Genomic DNA, 17587 nt, shown 5'->3' with positions numbered 1-17587 from the left:
TCCATTCTCCCCTTTTTAAAGCAATAAGTGCGTTTGCTTAACAAAAGTAAAGTAGTGGTTCTATTTGCACGGGGACGAGAGGGTCTCTGCTGAAAAGTCACCCGGAGGATGTGGTGGTCACGCCAGTGTACAGATCGTATCTCTTTGGCGCTCTTTCTTTTTGATGTCCTTGCCGGTGGTGCAGCACCTGTGGAGGGTTGTTTTCTGTAGTCTTATTAATAAAGTAATAAGAAAGAAGGGCCCTTCATTGACATTTGGGCTGATTAGCTGCCATTTCTGTGACATTTTTGGTTGTTTGTCTGGGTAGAAAATAATATATATATATATATAAAAACATAAATGTTTCGCCCACCTCATTTGCTTATGTAGGATCGCTCCTTTTCCTCCGATTAAATTTTTCAGTATTTGGTCGAGGGTGATTTTGTACAAATGTTGCATATGTGAACTCCCCTGCTGGGGAGGGTTTGTTTTAAGATCATGAGAACCTTCTTGTTCCCTCCAAGGTGCATTATTTAAGAAGCGGCGCTTTCACGTGGCGTTTGCAATGGTCAGGTGAAAAGTTTGAGCAAACCCTGGTGGACTAAATGAGCAGGAATTCATTACACTTTAAACATTCCATTCCAATGGTGCGCACCTTCAAAGGGAATGGCATATACAGGCGCTAACACCGCCGGCAGCAGGCCTGCGCAGCATACTGATAAATGGCAATCGGATCAAAAAAATCAGTGCTACTATATATTGCGATTAATCGTTTGTTGATGCATTATTGATACACTTGGGTCCGGTATCGATGGAATAGATCTCTTTAAACCTGTCCTGCTGCGTCCCAAGTGTCACTGAAACTACAGTATTCCCTTATCGTCATTGTCAGATCAGTATTTGCGATTAGTTTCCCAGGATATTTAGCAGTTGCCACCTCGAGGATTGAGCCGAACTGAAAATGAATCAAGTTCACCTTTCCTTTTGGATACTGGAAAATGTAATATTAGAAAAACTTAAATATAATATAATATAAGATGCACACACAAACGGCTTAAAGTTTATTTGAAAGACAGAAATCGGAAATGGTTTATATCAGTGTGCCATGTTAAGCTGAAGTCTCTGATGTCTAACGCATGTCCTGCCAGCTGAGTTCAAGATGTCCTGGAGTGTACAGGCACCCCCTGCTGGATGGGTGTATTTTGCTGTTTATTTATATAAATAATATAAATATATTAGTATTGAGGGTATATTTGTTAGAAGTTTAGAAAGCTGTCACGCTGTGAGTTTTGCATGTCACATCCACTTTTTACGTTTGCATGTCCCCCTGCCTGTGCTTAGGGTTGCAGCGATTAACCGGTTTGACAATTGACCGCGGTGTGAAACATTGCAGTTAATCTACCATCGATGTTAATAAACATCGCAGGGACCAAGTGAAACATGCACAAAACACCCCAAATGGATCATGGAAGAAGGACAACAAGAGACAACCAACAACGGGACAATTCCCGCTGAAGCGCTTGAAGTGTGTGTAAACACTTTGGATGCCCAAAAGATGCTAAAGGAGAAATCCGTGACCACAGGTCACCCATTTGCCGAGTTGCAGCCAAAGGGTTGTTCCAAATTCTACGTGGGCGACAGTGGGTGGCTGGTATAGAGGCTAAACCATTGAAACAGTTCATAACATTCACACAATACTTTCATAATTAAAACATTTCATTTACACTATAAAAATACTTAAAATACAACATTTCACTCGATTTAATAAATTATTTAACAGTTCCCCTCTCTTACTCAATGCCATGGTAAGCTCCTAGCTCTGGCCCTACCCCAAAACTCGTGAAAACCACCCATGTCTTTTTGCTGCTGGACTTTAGCAAGAGCTATACTTTACTTTACTTTACTTTACTTAGCAGACGCTTTTATCCAAAGTGACTTACAAGAGGAAGACATCAGTAATTCTCGTTCGATTTCTATAGAATATTGAGTTTACAAACTAAGAGCCCTGATAATGCCTAACTTGTCAGAAAAAAGAACATGCTGGGAAATCCTTAAGTGCTAGACGAAGAAATTAAATTTTTTTTTTAAATATTGTGCACTGTGTGTGCATGTGTGTGTAAGTGTTAGATTAGTCTGAAATACTTTTTGAATAAGCTATACCATCAGCAAAATAATTACCATCATAAGGATGCTTGGAGTGTTTAGTACCATTAACAGACCATAGCTCTGTTACAGGCGCGTTTTCTAAAACACGTATTTATACAATAAAATGTCACGAAAGGCGCCGTTCAAGCTGCCAGGGAAAAAAACACTAACGCAATCTGCTAAAAAGCTCCATTTAGCCGGGTAGTGTTCTAGGCTACTGATTTGAACTCCCTATTTGTCTAGAAAGAAGCGGTATGTTTACGTCTCTGGCTGTCTCATTAAATGGAATTTAGCCTGTTTGCATAGGCCCTAAAACGGTAACTCCCATAGTTCACAACATATAGCATCCCAGGCGCGCACGCGAGTGTAATTTTTGTAGCCTCTGTGGATCGCTACGTGAACATGCTCACCTCTTTGCTCTTCAACTTGAACTGATTTATGAGCTGTTGAAGCTAGACAGTTTTAACATTGTTTTCTTGTTGTCACTGCATTTCGGCTGCAACAAATAGCTGTGTCTACCTATTTATTTACACATTTTATTTTACTAACTGTCTGAAAAGCTGCTATAGACAGCTTCTCAAGTTCAAAACATTTATACAATTGTTTGTTTTACATATGTTAATACTTTTGAAATCAAGATAAACCCTACCCGTACTTTATACAAATTTTGCACATTGTAAGACATTTGTTTAATTATATTTGTACTAAAATTAATGTTGGGCGATCTGCATTTACATTCAGTTTTACGTCATTGTTACGTTATCTCATTTTTGTTTGTTGCACAGTTAAATCATGCCAAATTCCTGTTGGTTTCTCTTTTGTGAGAGTTTTCATGCTAAACACACTCTTGTTTTTTGCTTGCAGACATGGTACGTGGAGGGAACCCATCAATCCCTACTACGTCAACACAGGTTACGCCCTGGCCCCAGCCACCAGCGCCAATGACAGTGAACAGCAGAGCATGTCCAGCGATGCAGACACACTCTCCCTCACCGACAGCAGTGTGTGAGTTTGCCTACACAAAAACACACACACACACACGCAAATTTCTTTGCCCGGCCATTTTTCATTGTGATACACAGCAAGCACAGCATATGGTGTACACAACGAAATGTGTCCTCTGCTTTTAACCACCGCCCTTGGTGAGCAGTGGGCAGCCATGAAAGGTGCCCGGGGAGCAGTGTGTGGGGGACGGTATTTTGCTCAGTGGCACCTTGGCGGCTTGGTATTCGAACCTTCCAATTACGAGTCCGCTTCCTTACCCACTAGGCCAACCACTGCCCGTTTGGTACCTGATGCAGCCTCAGTAAGTCATCTGTCTGCCAGGCTCATCTGCACAAGGCGCTTTCCTGTTTTAAACAGGATTTACCGCCACTCCTGCAGTTTGAGCAAGGTGGAGAGTGGGTGGAGAACGTTCCGCGCTACTTCCTGTCAGAGCAATTTAAGTAGGGAGCAGAGGTGACGTGGAATACCTGCTCCAAGCGCCAGCTCTCCTGCATGCTGATTAGAGGCACGTCTTCTCCTCCACGCTGCTCCAGCTAAAGGAGCAAAGCTCCTGTCCTCCGAGGGCCGCCATCTGCTCATTACCCGCACCAACGAAAGCTCCTAAATGTCATTACTTATGCTAATTATAGACTTTCAAATAAATGGGAGGTACGAGGGTCTGTGGCGTGTAATTTGAAGGCATTGACTTGTTTGCCTTTAAATTAGGTTTCTCCTGAACTCAAAGAGGACAGGTTCCGTGTTGCAGTTAGAGGGAGGCACATCATAGGAAATGAAAAATGCAAAATTAGCTGCGGAAATTCGCTCGTAGCCTGATGGTCAGAAGTACAACACATTTTTACTTCATGCCTGGGAAAGAAAACAGAGCTCGTTGTTATATTGAACATGTTTTAAACAAGTGGGCTGAATCACACATTGAGAACGGGTCTGGGCATTTGTCCCAAATCCCTGTTTTATGGTGATCGTTGAACACGTGCTCCTGCACATCAATTTTTTATTTATTTAAAAAAAAATTTTTTTATTCCTCTTCCGCCGTAGCAGGAAATGTGTTTCCTTTGAGCCAAGCGAGGATGTGCTGGCGGAAGAGAGAGAGAGAGAGAGAGAGAGAGAGAGAGGGGAGGAGGAGGAGGGAGCGCTGTAAGTTCAGAGATGTCACTGGGGAATCATGTTAAGGAAACATCAAAGGCGGCGCAGCAGGACAGAAATGTGTCTGAAGCGGAATAGATTAGAGGCCATTATCGGCTGTTTGCGCCACGGCCCCTGGCAGAGCGGGGTGGCGCGGCACCCAGCAGAACCACTACAGGGTGGATTCACAGACACAGTGGTGCCCCATTGGTTTGGGACCCTCTTTGGGGTTCAGGGCTACATGCTCACTCTCAGTTTATGTAAAAGAAAGTGTACAGTTCATGTACAGTTGAATAATGTACTTTACACACCTAATTTCATGGTAAATGAAAACATAGAAGAGTTATTTAAATGGATAAGTTCGATCCAAAAATGCTACAGGCTATTTGTCATATATGAATTATACAAATTGTAGGATAGAGTTTTGTCTTCCTAATTTTCTGTGTTCTGACAGCTCTTTCTGACTTATTTTTCTTTGGCTTTTCATCAAAAGCGCTGCATTATTATTATGACTCAAGCTTGTGCTTTGGAGCACTGAAGTATGTTTTGGGAAATGTTTATAGCAGTTGAACTTTGGTTTGCAAGTAAAATGTAATGTCGTGACCAGGGAGTCTTCAAAAATGCAAACAACATCTATAATTACTTTTTTGACAATTGGGGGACGTACTGAAAAACTATCCTCTGTATGCCCAAACATAAGAATATTACCCACCTAACCAGAAATAAAAAATAATTTCAGCATAATGAAAAGATAAAAAGCATTTCTGTATTTTTCTGCATTAATACTTCACCCAGATATAACATGTCACAGCTAACTGGATTCTTTTTCGCAATTCATTGTTCGTCCTGACTCAGGTCTTGTTGGGTGGAACCCTGTATTGCCAGTTTGTGCTGCAAACCTACAAACATGACACCACAGGTCACCAAAACCTAAATTGTAGTAGACGTGTTTGTGAATGTGCTGGGGAATTTTCTTGAATGTAGTATCGTGCATTATTTATTCTTCAAATCTGAAATATATCTATGGAAGCACCAATGAATAAGTAATAAAAAAAATAATGGAATGATATAATGTAGTTATGGATATTGGCATTTGGATCGTATAATGCACACCACCAGAGAGAAGTCACAGTACATTATGTACCATGAGTAGATTCTTTACATTTCTCCTCATTAAGTGGTTGCAGCGTTTGACTGATCAGTGGAGCATTAGTGGTTTTACAGAACGGGCATCGACATCACGTCACAGAGGTCAAGGTTTGAAATTATGCAGATGTTTTTCAGTGCTGATATAGAGCACAGCCATTGTAGTGTATTACCTTGTCATGCTACCAGGTGCGTCACATACATATATTCCTGTATAATGCATAGATTTTGCAGGGGTCCGTGGCACCTTCTTTGCAGGAAATCCATAATACATGATTTTACCCATTTCTTCCGTTCCCATTTCCGCAAGCAAATCTCGTATTAATAAAACATAAAGGACGGATGACTGACTCTAACCTCAGCAACACATTCTAGTTTGGTTTAGGGCCAAGCTACATATCACAATAATACTAATTTATCGCAGTGAACATAATCCACTTGGGTATTGTCTGTATTGAGTACGTCATTACCGCAAATTCGGTCTACCTGCTGCCACCACCGTCATTAATATTAAAATGTAATTCATCATACATACGGTCTGCGTGACTTGTACGCTCATATACAGTTGTCTTTGTTGTGTATAATGTTATGTATAATGTATATGTTATGTATAAATGTTAAAACTGTTTTAGTGAACTGACTGATATGGGTTTTACATGAATTGCATAGTGTAAAAATTTATTTGTGAATATTCTATTGTGTAAAGTTGTGAATTTTGTTTTCCCCTTCATGCAGAGATGGGGTCCCACCCTACAGATACCGCAAGCAGCATCGCCGGGAGATGCACGAAAGTGCCAAAGCAAACGGGCGAGTGCCACTACCTCATATTCCTGTAAGTTCACCCTTACCTCAGCCCCGGTTTTGTTACCGAGGGCAACCAGGGCTTTGCTGCACACAGCAGGGATCCTGCTCCTGTCATCCCATCTCTGCTCTCTTCCTCTCACTCACGCAGTCCTTCATCTGCATCGCCTTTCTTTTCCTTTCCTTCTCTGCTACCCACCCCACCACCCGCCCTCGTTTCCACCCTTTCTCCTCTTTGTCTCCCTCGTCTTCCTTCTCTTCTCTCTCCTACTTCCTCCTTCCTCTCTCGTAAAGCAAATGTGTGCCTTGGTAAGATGTGGAGAGGGGGCTCGCTGCGCGTCTTTGATCAGGTGCTCGTGAGGAGCTGATGGGGGAGAGAGCGCTGTCTGAAGGCGTGCTGAGGCTCTCTGCCGCGCTGTCTGCTCGGGCCCCCACTCGCACGGCTGCTCCCCACTGCACAGCTCCAGCCTAATTGGAGCCTCTGAGTTAGGGGGTCCAATTGAAGAAGAAGGAATATATATATATATGTGTGTGTGTGAACGCCTCCCCTGTCTCCTGGGGGGCCTTGTTGAGAGTGTGAAGGATTGGTGCAGTGCAGTCTGAGGTTGGGGGGGGGGTTGGTGTTGAGACGTATTTGCCAAGGTATTTTATCTTTTTTTTTTTTTTTGTGCTCCTAGATGTCTAGGATGTAATGTTATCCATCAGGGCAATGAATGTTTTAACAGGCAATTCCTATTAGTGGGTAGTAATTTGATCAGCGAGGTAGATCTTATGATAGCAGCCATTTTCATGGTCTGGGCGCAGTGCTGGAGCACTTGCATCTCCTCGGTGTGACATTTCTCTCCCACTGAAAGAGGGGTTTAGAAATGCAGAAGACTGGTTTCAGAAGTCCTGACGCGCTGTCAGCGGCAGATGGATGTTGCAGCTTCACTGAGCACATAGGCTGGCGGGGAGGTGTGGGGATGGGGAGGGAAGAGCAGCCTCGACTCAACAGAGATCCAAATCACAGGGGCAGAGACGGGAGGGGGGTGAATATATTTTGACTCTGAGCTCGCTTCAGTCGGGCAGCTGTGCTGTGCTGCACCATTGATTTCTAACGGTGTGTGTCGGTGCGCCGCATTATTGAGTTTAACCTTCATATTGCAACAAGGTTGCACAGTTATGACAAAAAATGTTTATTGTGATGCAGAAATGTTTTGCTCCTTTTTGCATAAGCACCATCTGACAGACCTTTCAGTGCAGATTAAAAGTGTAATCGGCGCGGTGCATAAAAAGGAATATTAAAGTAACGGCAGCATTATATGAGATGTGTATTTTCTTTTCTTTCTTCATTATTTTGCTCTAATTTGTCCCTCCGGCATTTGCGAGGTTGCTGTTTTTTGACCAGTAATCATCTCTTGCAAGTTCCAACAGTAATAACAGCCAGAGGTTCTGCCAAAAACTCTACCGCACACACAAGCACACTGATTGTATTTTGCAGTTAATGGTCCCCTGGACGTCAGGACGCAAGTCTTGTCCTTCTGAACTGAACCGTACTGTATGCATGCGTCATACTTTTACCAAGTAAAATGGCTGCGGAAGACAGTGCCGTTTCATCTTCACAAGAAATAGTTGCCATTCACTATGGTTTCATTTTTAGTAAATTTGCACCTTCGATTTTAAAGAAAATATGCCTAAACAGGTATTAAAAAGGTCCGTAAATCCTAGAGGGACAAAGGTAACAGTGGTGATGGAAAAAGTGTTTCATACCTTTTATCAAAAATGTATCAAGAATTTTATTGGCAGTAGTTTAAAACACGCTTAAACTCAAGACGCCCTTCTTCAGCTCACTCGTGTATTATCAGAATTTTGTGCTGCGAGGGGATTTTAGTGAGTCAGATTTTGAGAAAAGTGCATCTTAATTTGCAGGTAAATGCATTCTCTATCGTTCTTCACATTTTGAAAACTGGAGGACTGGAACTTTAAGTTTAAATGTATTTTTTTTCTTGCCGACGTAATCTATTCTGAGTGATTTACGAGAATGTGGTTTGTGCTGAGCAGCTCAGGAGTGAGAACTTTTTAAATATACGCTTAAACACTTAATATGTTTATTTTGAGCCTTTCTAGATTTACCTAAAGAACTATGAGGAGCTCCTTGTGATTCATCCAATACTAATACTAATGCCACAATACTATATTGATGCATTCCGCACAATGATAATGAGTATGATGGTATCATCATATTGTTGATTCTTTGAAACATGTCTTAGAGGACAACTAACATAATCATGGTCTTTTTGTAACTAAAGAATGAAATTTCCTCAAAGTTCACTTTCAGATTTACGAAAAGCTTAATTCACCTCAAGGATGACCTTGCACTGAAAACTCTGTCAACCTTGGCTCGGGGGTTATCAGTGCAGGTCACTGCTATTTCCAGCTTACTGTGTTGACTTTCAGTGATACAGTAGGGCGGATTTTTCTGATAAACTGTTCTTTCTCTCCCCGTTCCAGTTTTGTCCTCCATTGTTACAAGTGCCTGCATGCCTTGATATGTTGATGACTGACTGCAGTGTTTTGAGGCTCCTCCTGACTGGTGTGTGGTGATGGTTTTTCAGCGCACAAACCGGATGCCAAAGGATATTCACGTAGACCCAGAGAAGTTTGCTGCGGAGCTGATCAGCCGGTTGGAGGGCGTGCTGAGAGAACGGGAAGCTCAGGAGAAGCTGGAGGAGCGGCTGAAGAGGGTTCGACTGGTAGGTGTAGCCAAGTGTAGCCAAAAGGTTGACTGAATTGCACTAGCAACGTGCACCTCTGTCGGGTCCCATGATGCATCAATTAATATAATACATTTTCATTACATTTAAGACAGTGTTTTCAGCTTTATGCATATATTCTGTAACAACACATAAAAAAACGGCCATTCTGGATAGTGTTTTCATGGGCGTTGTTCATTAATGTAAGATAAGTCATCCTCAGGATTTACATGAAGAAACATAAATAGTAAGGACTTTTTTTAGGTGATTATCTTTAGTTTAAAGTTGGTGTGAAATTATTTGTCACAGAGAACACAGTATTTAAACGTTGTTTAAAAAGGGTGGAGCACAGTGAATGACCGCTCTCATGCATGCTACTTCCTCAATCTGGATGATTTATACCTAAACCCCCAGTACATCATATGCAGGCTGAATAATGACTATCCTTTTATGATGGGTTATCATTGTCAGTACTGATTTATACTGGTAATTACCCAGTTGTGTGTACCCTTCAAAAAGCTTTGGGTAAGTTTGAAATATCCCTGTGTTGTCCCGATTGATTAATGAACGTTTCTCTTATAAAATAAGATAAAATATAAAATATCTTATAAAATAAGATAAAACAAGAATCTTCTTTGTTAATGTCGGCGTGGCTCAACTGTTGGTTTCCATCAGTTTGGACCAATGGCAGATTATGAAATCTATGCACCAAATGTTACTATATTACCGTCATTTGAAATCGGGCTGGGTTTGAGGAAGGGCCTGTGCAAAAGCCAAAAGCCAAGTGGTGGTTATTGAGCCAGATACATTTCATTTCCTCTTTGGCTTGGATCTACCACGCACAGCTCGGCATTGCATGATTGGCTGCATAAGGTCAATAGTGCAGGGGCTACTGCTAGTGCTTCTTCTGGTGTGTGGGTGTCGCCAAAGAAATGCTGCGCTTTCCACAGACCTGCTGCTACCCTCAGTCTTACTGGAGAGTCGCCGTTCGAGGGCATGTTGGGATCTGAATGTATTCCTGCGTTCACCTTATTTTAAAAGACGCGGAGGACAGAGAGAGGCACAGCTGGGATTCAGCCCCCCCCAGACGGATTGCGTAGCGTTACATCAAAGTCGGCCGCTTCTGCTCTCGGGCAGTCTCCTAACTGGGGCTCTTCACTGCTGCATTTCAGGCACGTTTTTAAGGGAGAGGCCTTTAAACTCCACACCGCTCTGCTCCTCATGCTGACACCCCATGCGATTTTGTTTCCTTTAGTATTCAGACGTTGATCCGGACGAAATCTGTTGCACCCCGTAGATGTGAGATTTTCTCGGATTCTCAGTTGCAGCTGAACTGGTATATTTTCAATAGCAGAACTGAGGCATTTCCACAGTTGTTGTGTTCTGTGGGGCAGGCTTCTTGTTTTTCCAGAGATCAAAGGAGATCTTTATTAAGCATATCGGAGTGGGAGTGTGATTAATCATGAGGTAAAAAATCAATACCGATCCTCCCACTCCCATTCTAGGAAGCAATGTGTATGTTGACCCCAGATATTAAGCCTTTTGTTTGTGTTTCATTAAAAAAAATGGTTTATAGATTTTTTTTTTTTTTTTTTTAACTCATCTTAGACCTTTAGCAATGCCCACTAGCATGCAGTTGACATTCACCTCCACCTTGCATGCAGCAGAGCAATATGGTGGTAAATAACAGTATAACAAAGACGCGTTGGTTTAAATATTGAGAGCATGTGATAATTATGTAAAGCTCTTATCATTATCAGTTACAATACACTGGTTGCATATGGTATGAGCTTTTTTCTGTTTTTGCTTTCTGTAGGTATTTGTGAAGCTTCTTGGTGATTTTGCAACCTCGTAATGAATATTGATGTTATGACATGTATTTTTAGGATGTAATACCCACCGTTAAGATGAAATTGTTCTTGAATCCACCGTGAGCCAGAACCAAATCAGAATGTGCTTGGCTTCTGCAATTGGGACTGTAATGGCAATTTGTAGGGTCACACTGCTCATGTGTGTAATAAAATTGTGATTGAATTGTTCAGAGTTGGGATGTAACCTTGGTATATAGGCTATATGCTTCTGATTGCTTCTGATTTTTTTCCTTGAAGGAAGAGGAAGGAGACGATGCCGACATCTCTGCAGCTCCCTCGTTATCCAGTCACAGACTGCCCCCTGCTGTCCACACGCAGCACTACAGCACGCGCTACGTTGACATGAGCTACAACGGCTTGCAGCTGCGTGATGCCCATGAGGAGAACCCCGAGAGCATCCTGGACGAGCATGTGCAGCGTGTCATGAAGACCCCGGGCTGCCAGTCGCCCGGCACGGGCCGACATTCGCCCAAGTCCCGCTCTCCGGACGGACTCCCCGCGGGTAAACTGCCCGGGCTTGTGCCACTGCCCCTGGGACAGGGCAAGCACCAGACAAGGCTGGGGCCCAAGGGAGAGGCGGCATACCCGTACCACAAATACGTGCACCACATCCACCACGGCATGGAGGCCAAGCCCAAAGAGCAGCTGGAGGCCGAGGCGGCCATGAGGGCCCATGGTGGCTTCCCATGGGGCATAGATCAGCACCACTATGCCTCCAAGACCCGGAACTATGCTGATGGCATGCCTATGGGCCCTGGACTCATGGACCCAGTGGGTTATGGGTAAGCCCTCTTTACTGACCTGCGATGTTTCGCTCACTGCTGATTCAAGTTGCGTGTGTGTGACTTTGTACTTGACTTGTATCTCTTTAGCAGTAAAGGCAGCACTTTGTCCAAACGACCTCTCAAGAAGGCCGAAGACCCACGGAACTTGGAGATGCCCATGCCTCCAGAGGACTTGGAGAAGAGCCAGAAGATCCTTCAGTGGATGATGGATGGTGAGAAGGTGGCTGTTCGCTCCAAGAGAAGCCCCTATGGGTGAGTTTGAGATGAATAGACATGAAGGTGCTTAATTTGAAGGTTGTCATAAGCATGGTGACCGTTGCTTAAATAAATAATGGAATGCGTCCTTAGTAGATATTCTGGGGTAGATATTTAGGTACATTCTGGGATTTAGGATGTGGTTCTTGACTTGGGTCATGACATTGCTCTTTCAGAAGCACCACTGGGTCCAAAAAATGTCAGAGCCACGATTCAAGACCCACCTCGGTGGAGCGACCAGGGGCAGTGCATCCGTGGGTCAGCGCCCAGCTTCGCAACAACGTGCAGCCCTCCCACCCTTTCATTCAGGACCCCACCATGCCCCCCAACCCAGCGCCCAACCCACTCACCCAGCTGGAGGAGGCTCGCCGGCGGCTTGAGGAGGAAAAGAAAAAAGCAGGAACCATGCTTAAGCCAAGGTGAGTTTCACAGGGTACACACAGGGTCTTAATTAGAAAAATACTTACATTTTGTATTTGTAAATTAAGGCATTGAAAAGTTATTGAATTTTGTGCACAGGCCTTCAATTTCATTCACGTGGCAAGGATCCGCGATGTCACTCGGCAGGGCAGGTGTTCGGTGTGTCGTATCTCACGGGGCATTTCCCATAGAGGAGCACACTGGCGATCCGACGTCATTGATCTAATTCTAACAAACCTTAGTGGTGTGGACCGCGCTGTCCGGGACGCGATAATTAGAACATGGCCCCTCCTGCTCAAATTTTACATGATTTTGATGAACCATGTCCAAGCATGTGGAAATCTAAAAGCTCACACTTTCTGTGAAGACTTTGTAGAGCCATACAAAACTGCCAATATATTTACATGGGTGTGACTGGGGCGTCACCCTGAATATACCTGTGAAATTTGAATGCACTAAAACATTTTTTATTTACAGACAAATAATATATTTCCTTCAACCAGGAGAGGTTGTTCTTAAATTCTATTTAAAGTCTTAAAAAGTCTAAAATTTAAGATTAAAAATCCTGTGGGTACCCTGGTTGCAGAAAGTTACTTCAGTCCTTCAGCCTTCAGAATCCTTGCAAAACTCTACAAGTTAGATCGTTCAGAAGTGGAATGTTTTTTCTTTTTATGGAGATTTGGTTGTCATCTTCAGCATACACTTGGATGGATTTATTACTGATGATCTATTGTAGGCTGAAAGGTGACTAATGGATCACTCTCAAAAACAACTTTGCTTGGCCAGTGACATGGAGTCAGCTTCGGTGGGACAGTTTTTTTTTTGCCCTTGGAGCATCACAATGACCTAGTCCACCTTGCAAATGGGTTTGGTGAATAGAGTTTGACCTTGTAGCGTACGTGCTACAATTTTCCAGCTGATTTTCGCTGTCACTTTTTCTGAAAAGGACAGAATTTTGTCTTTAACGGCTGGGTGGCGGGGTTGGGTGGTTCATTGCCCAAATAACCTACAATTACGTGTTTGGATTGTTAGGTGGCTTATTTCTGATATGCCACCCAAAAGGTCTGGAGAGACATTTACAAAAGCTCGCTGGGGAGCAGACGTTTGAATGCAGGGGCCGAAAGGCATGTATGTGCAACATGTCTGTCACATAAAAAAATAATATTACATCTGTCATACATGGTCTGGTGGGTTTTTTGTGTGAATTGGCCCTTGTGTGGATCTATTGGCCAGTTTTGCAGCTTGTGTCTAACTGCTGGGGTTGTTCCTCAGGTATGTGATGGAGGTCATCCAGAGGGGTCATGCTGCGGTCAGACCCGCTCTGTTCCCCCCTCTCAGCGTGGTGCCCACCGTCTCCGACACGGAGCTCTCCGAGTCCGAGTATGTCCAGCTGCCCTCAGACCCCACCTAGAACCCCACCCCTCTAGCAGTCCGAGCACAAATCCCATTACTACTTCCATCAGGAGCCCCCATAGATCCCTCAACTTAGTCCATATCCAGGTCTAGATGATTCTTATGCTGCTTTAATTAAATGTTTTGCACACAAACTTTTCGTGTGAATCCTAATCCCAGGTGTAGTGGGCGGCGTGGGAACGGCTGGATTAAAACATTTTTATTCGGGCTGCTCGGGACCTGCAAGGAGACCACAAACACTTCACACCGCTTCCCTCATGTTTCCAGGCAGTTTTGTGCTGTGCTGCAACATGAAAGGCGCAGCGAGCCGGAGATGAAAGCCGAGCTGGCTGCCTCTGACGAGCATGGAGGGTGTCAGGCAGCGCGTGCTCTTGCCTGGCGGCGCTCGAACCCAAACCACCCCCTCGTTAGCCTACCTGCCGTCACACCGCGCTGCTGGCGGCTTTAAAGCTGCATATATACGGGGTTGCTCGGTCAATACGTTCACGTCTGAATTATAAAAGCTGAATCTAAAACCAGCAACTGTACATCTGTTTTTTTTGCCTTTTTTAAAAAAATAGTTTATTTATTATTCTGTACCAAAAATTCACATTGTAGTGCAGCTTTGTGTATTTTGTGTTTTTCCATATTTTAACTTTAATCGTCAATTTTTCTTTCAGACACAAGCCAATGAAGAAGCAGCCTTGTGACAACATCACAGTGGCATACTACTTCTGCGGAGAGCCCATACCGTACCGGACGTCAGTGAAAGGGAGGGTTGTCACACTGGGGCAGTTCAAGGAGCTGCTGACAAAGAAAGGGAGCTACAGGTGAACAAATGTGTACACAGTCAAACACACGTACCACTCATATAACCCCTGCTAGCATTAGCCCCCTTTTCAGCCCTGCGTACAATCAACTTGTCAAATTTCTGTCCCTTCGCTCGGCAGGTTTTACTTCAAGAAGGTTAGTGATGAGTTCGACTGTGGAGTGGTGTTTGAAGAGGTACGCGAAGATGACTCCATCCTGCCCATCTTCGAGGAGAAGATCATCGGCAAAGTGGAAAAGATTGATTGATGGCGTGCAGGTTAAGATGGAAGAGGAGTCTCTGGGGATCGGAAGAAGCAGTCCGTACGAAAGGGAAAACTGAGAGCGTAGGTGCAGAGAAATGGCACAGGGCATGTTTAATTTTTTTGTTGTCCAGTTGAGGAGGATTGTGGGGAGGAAGGGCTGAATGCATTAGAAGAGTTCCTGGCTATGGTCACTGTGGAAAGTACACTAATGGCTACAGGACATCCATCTCTGCGCACACACACACACACACACACACACACACGCACGCACATTTCAGCAGCTATCTGCAGCTGCTGCTGTGTGGTGTCAGGTCGATGGGAAGCTTTGGACTTTGGAGAAAAATACACACACACACACACACACACACACACACAAACCCCAACAACAAACAAAAGGAGAGAGGCAGCATACTCTTGCCTTTTTGGTATATTTCTATCAGAAATATAATGTAGCATTGCAAAGTTTGACTAGTATAAAAGTACTACAAACCTGTTTACTAAAGCTGCATATTTTTGATATGTTCTATCAGACGGAAGGTATCCTTTCTAAATGTAACAGCTCTTGTCATTTTTTTTTTTATATATATGTACTGGTACCAGATATGTACAGACTGCCTGTTTAAAACAAAAAGAGAAAGTTTTATATCTATTTAAATATTTAAAAGAAGCTATTGGTTTAATCTTTATCAGAGCTGTGGCACAGTCCTTTTGTGGTTTTCTCAGGGCTTTTATTCAGGAGCCCATCTGAAAACTTCAAATAAAATAATAGTAATAAAATAATACTTAAAAAATTAAATCATCCAACACCACCAACGATCAAGTGCTTTAGTCCTCAAACTCAACTTTACAAAGTTCTAGTTCAGTGGCATTGGTTCATGCTGCTCTTTTTCACTGCATTGTGCATTGATGTCAGAGGTTGAAGGGCAGTATGTTTTGCCTGACATTTTACCCCCAAACAGCTATGCCTTTCATATCTGTGCTTACTTGGAAATGGCAAGGGACATTGCGTCGCAGCGTACACTGTGCTCTAAAGTTCCCTCCTAGGCCAATTACCTTCCTTTGGACATTAGGAAGATGGATAGCTAATTAGGAGGCTAGGAACCAGTATGTCTGACTACAAGCGAAACATCGATTTCTCCTGCACCCACTGCTTGTAAAGAAGAAATATGTGTATTAAAACGAGCATTTATTTTCAGTAGGCAGGCCCAGTGGGAATTGAAGCGCTTGCGTGTTTTGCATACCGACGCAAATGCAGAAGTGGCCTGTTCCGGAATCGGAGCTAGAACGTGGTGAATGTGTCTTCCGGCAGGAGGGCTACCGTTGAGAACTAATGGATATGTGTGCACGTGATCCTCGGGTCCATAGTCTACAGCCGGGATCACCAACCCAGGCACTGGGGGCGCTGATCCTGCATATTCTTTATGTGTACCCGCATTCCGCCGCACCCCTCTGCTCATTTCCAGCGTGTTCTTGAGCTGAATCGGGCGTGGTGGAATTTGCAGGCCTCCAGCACCAGGGTTGGTGACCCCTGGTCTACAGAGTGCCATTGAACGATTTTAATAATCATGTTTACACTTACCGTAATGTATTACAGAAGAGAAATAAATCATGCATTGTAGCCTTTTAGCTTAACGAGGCTAAATTTGGTGCCTGGCAGGAATGAATTGTTTTACCAGAGTAATTTTAGCATAAAAAAAAATGATCTACTTTTGCTATAGATCATAATACACCAAAGAGAACAACGTATAGTAGGGATTTAAATGCTATTCATTTGTATTTTTGTGTTCTTCTTCAGATCACATGAACAGTTGAAAAATGGTTATCCAAGCAGTTTTTTTTTCTTCCATTGTAATAACGCAAGAAATACCAGTAGGAATAATCCTCTGACGGCACTACAAGGAGCTGTTGCGTTCCTGAGATGCTGTTCTGTGTCTTTCCCTTAGCGAACTTCATAAAACCCCTTTTGTTATCTTAATTTAAATCATGTCTCGATTTGTTTTGTCCAATATGCATTATTTTACTCTGCCATAGACTTGAACATTGCCGGTGCTCATATGCATCTCGTCGTACTCCTAATCCATTTTTGCGCCTCTGCGCATGCCGTGGGCCTTGGGGAGTATTTTCATAAAGAACATTACTGTGAAAGCCTGAAAGTGAACCCCTCACTTTTGTTGGATTTACTGTACATAGACGTCACTGAGTGCCTTCCTCACCACCCAGACATTCTCTACAGTATCTGATTCCTCGAGCTGATTGGGTTAACTACCAGGGACTAGCATTATGTTGTGTTTTTTTTTTTTTTTTTTTTTTTGTAAGGACAGTCTTGATTTGTTTTCCTTGTGACATGCATCTTCACACTTTGGATAAGCCTGATCTGTGTAAATATGTACATTTTTTGTAACATCAGCCAGCAAACACCATTTGGATATTTAGTACCCTGGTTCTGACTGCCTGATCGGGGAGTCCTGGATTGTACAGTTATCATTTACAGGTACTTGAACAATAAACACATGTAATAAACTGATTTGGGAGCCTTGTGTCTTTTTTTTTTTTTTTAAACTGAATAATGTTTTTTTCCCTTTAGCGAAAAAATAGTTTAAAGAAGTGTCGTGCACATCATAGCTGGTACTTTAGTCCAAGTGAACTGTAGTTCTAGGGACCGGCTCGTAGGTTTACAAACGTAAACCTACTAAGACGAAATGGAGAATTTTAACAAGTATTTTATTAACAACTAAACATATAAATAAAGAAGAAATACATATGAAACGAATTACAATGAACAAAGGCAAACAAAACAGGAAAACAGCGAAAAACCAACAAACACCGATGCAGGCCGACACAACAAGTTGCGTCGCCTCCTA

General features: G+C 43.1%; 1 protein-coding gene across 9 annotated transcripts in view; it reads left to right on the top strand.

Annotated features, from left to right (window-relative positions):
• The window catches only part of axin1 (axin 1), a 38680-nt gene extending 21430 nt beyond the window's left edge, over positions 1–17250 (top strand). For 6 of the 9 annotated variants that reach the window (XM_028987047.1, XM_028987045.1, XM_028987046.1 and 3 more), the window contains 8 exons: positions 2989–3129; positions 6133–6229; positions 8793–8930; positions 11039–11583; positions 11674–11838; positions 12018–12260; positions 13534–13641; positions 13834–14227. In XM_028987047.1, the coding sequence (XP_028842880.1) occupies positions 2989–3129; positions 6133–6229; positions 8793–8930; positions 11039–11583; positions 11674–11838; positions 12018–12260; positions 13534–13641; positions 13834–14122 (1726 nt within the window). In that variant the 3' untranslated portion in view covers positions 14123–14227. Of the gene's footprint in view, positions 1–2988; positions 3130–6132; positions 6230–8792; positions 8931–11038; positions 11584–11673; positions 11839–12017; positions 12261–13533; positions 13642–13833; positions 14230–14333; positions 14484–14603 lie in introns of those variants that run through there. The other 3 variants (XM_028987052.1, XM_028987053.1, XM_028987051.1) reach the window with 3 other exon arrangements.
• Positions 17251–17587: the final 337 nt, after the last annotated feature.

Source organism: Denticeps clupeoides, chromosome 7, assembly GCF_900700375.1.
Source record: "Denticeps clupeoides chromosome 7, fDenClu1.1, whole genome shotgun sequence".
NCBI lineage: Eukaryota > Metazoa > Chordata > Actinopteri > Clupeiformes > Denticipitidae > Denticeps > Denticeps clupeoides.
This window is presented reverse-complemented; position numbering and strand designations above follow the sequence as displayed.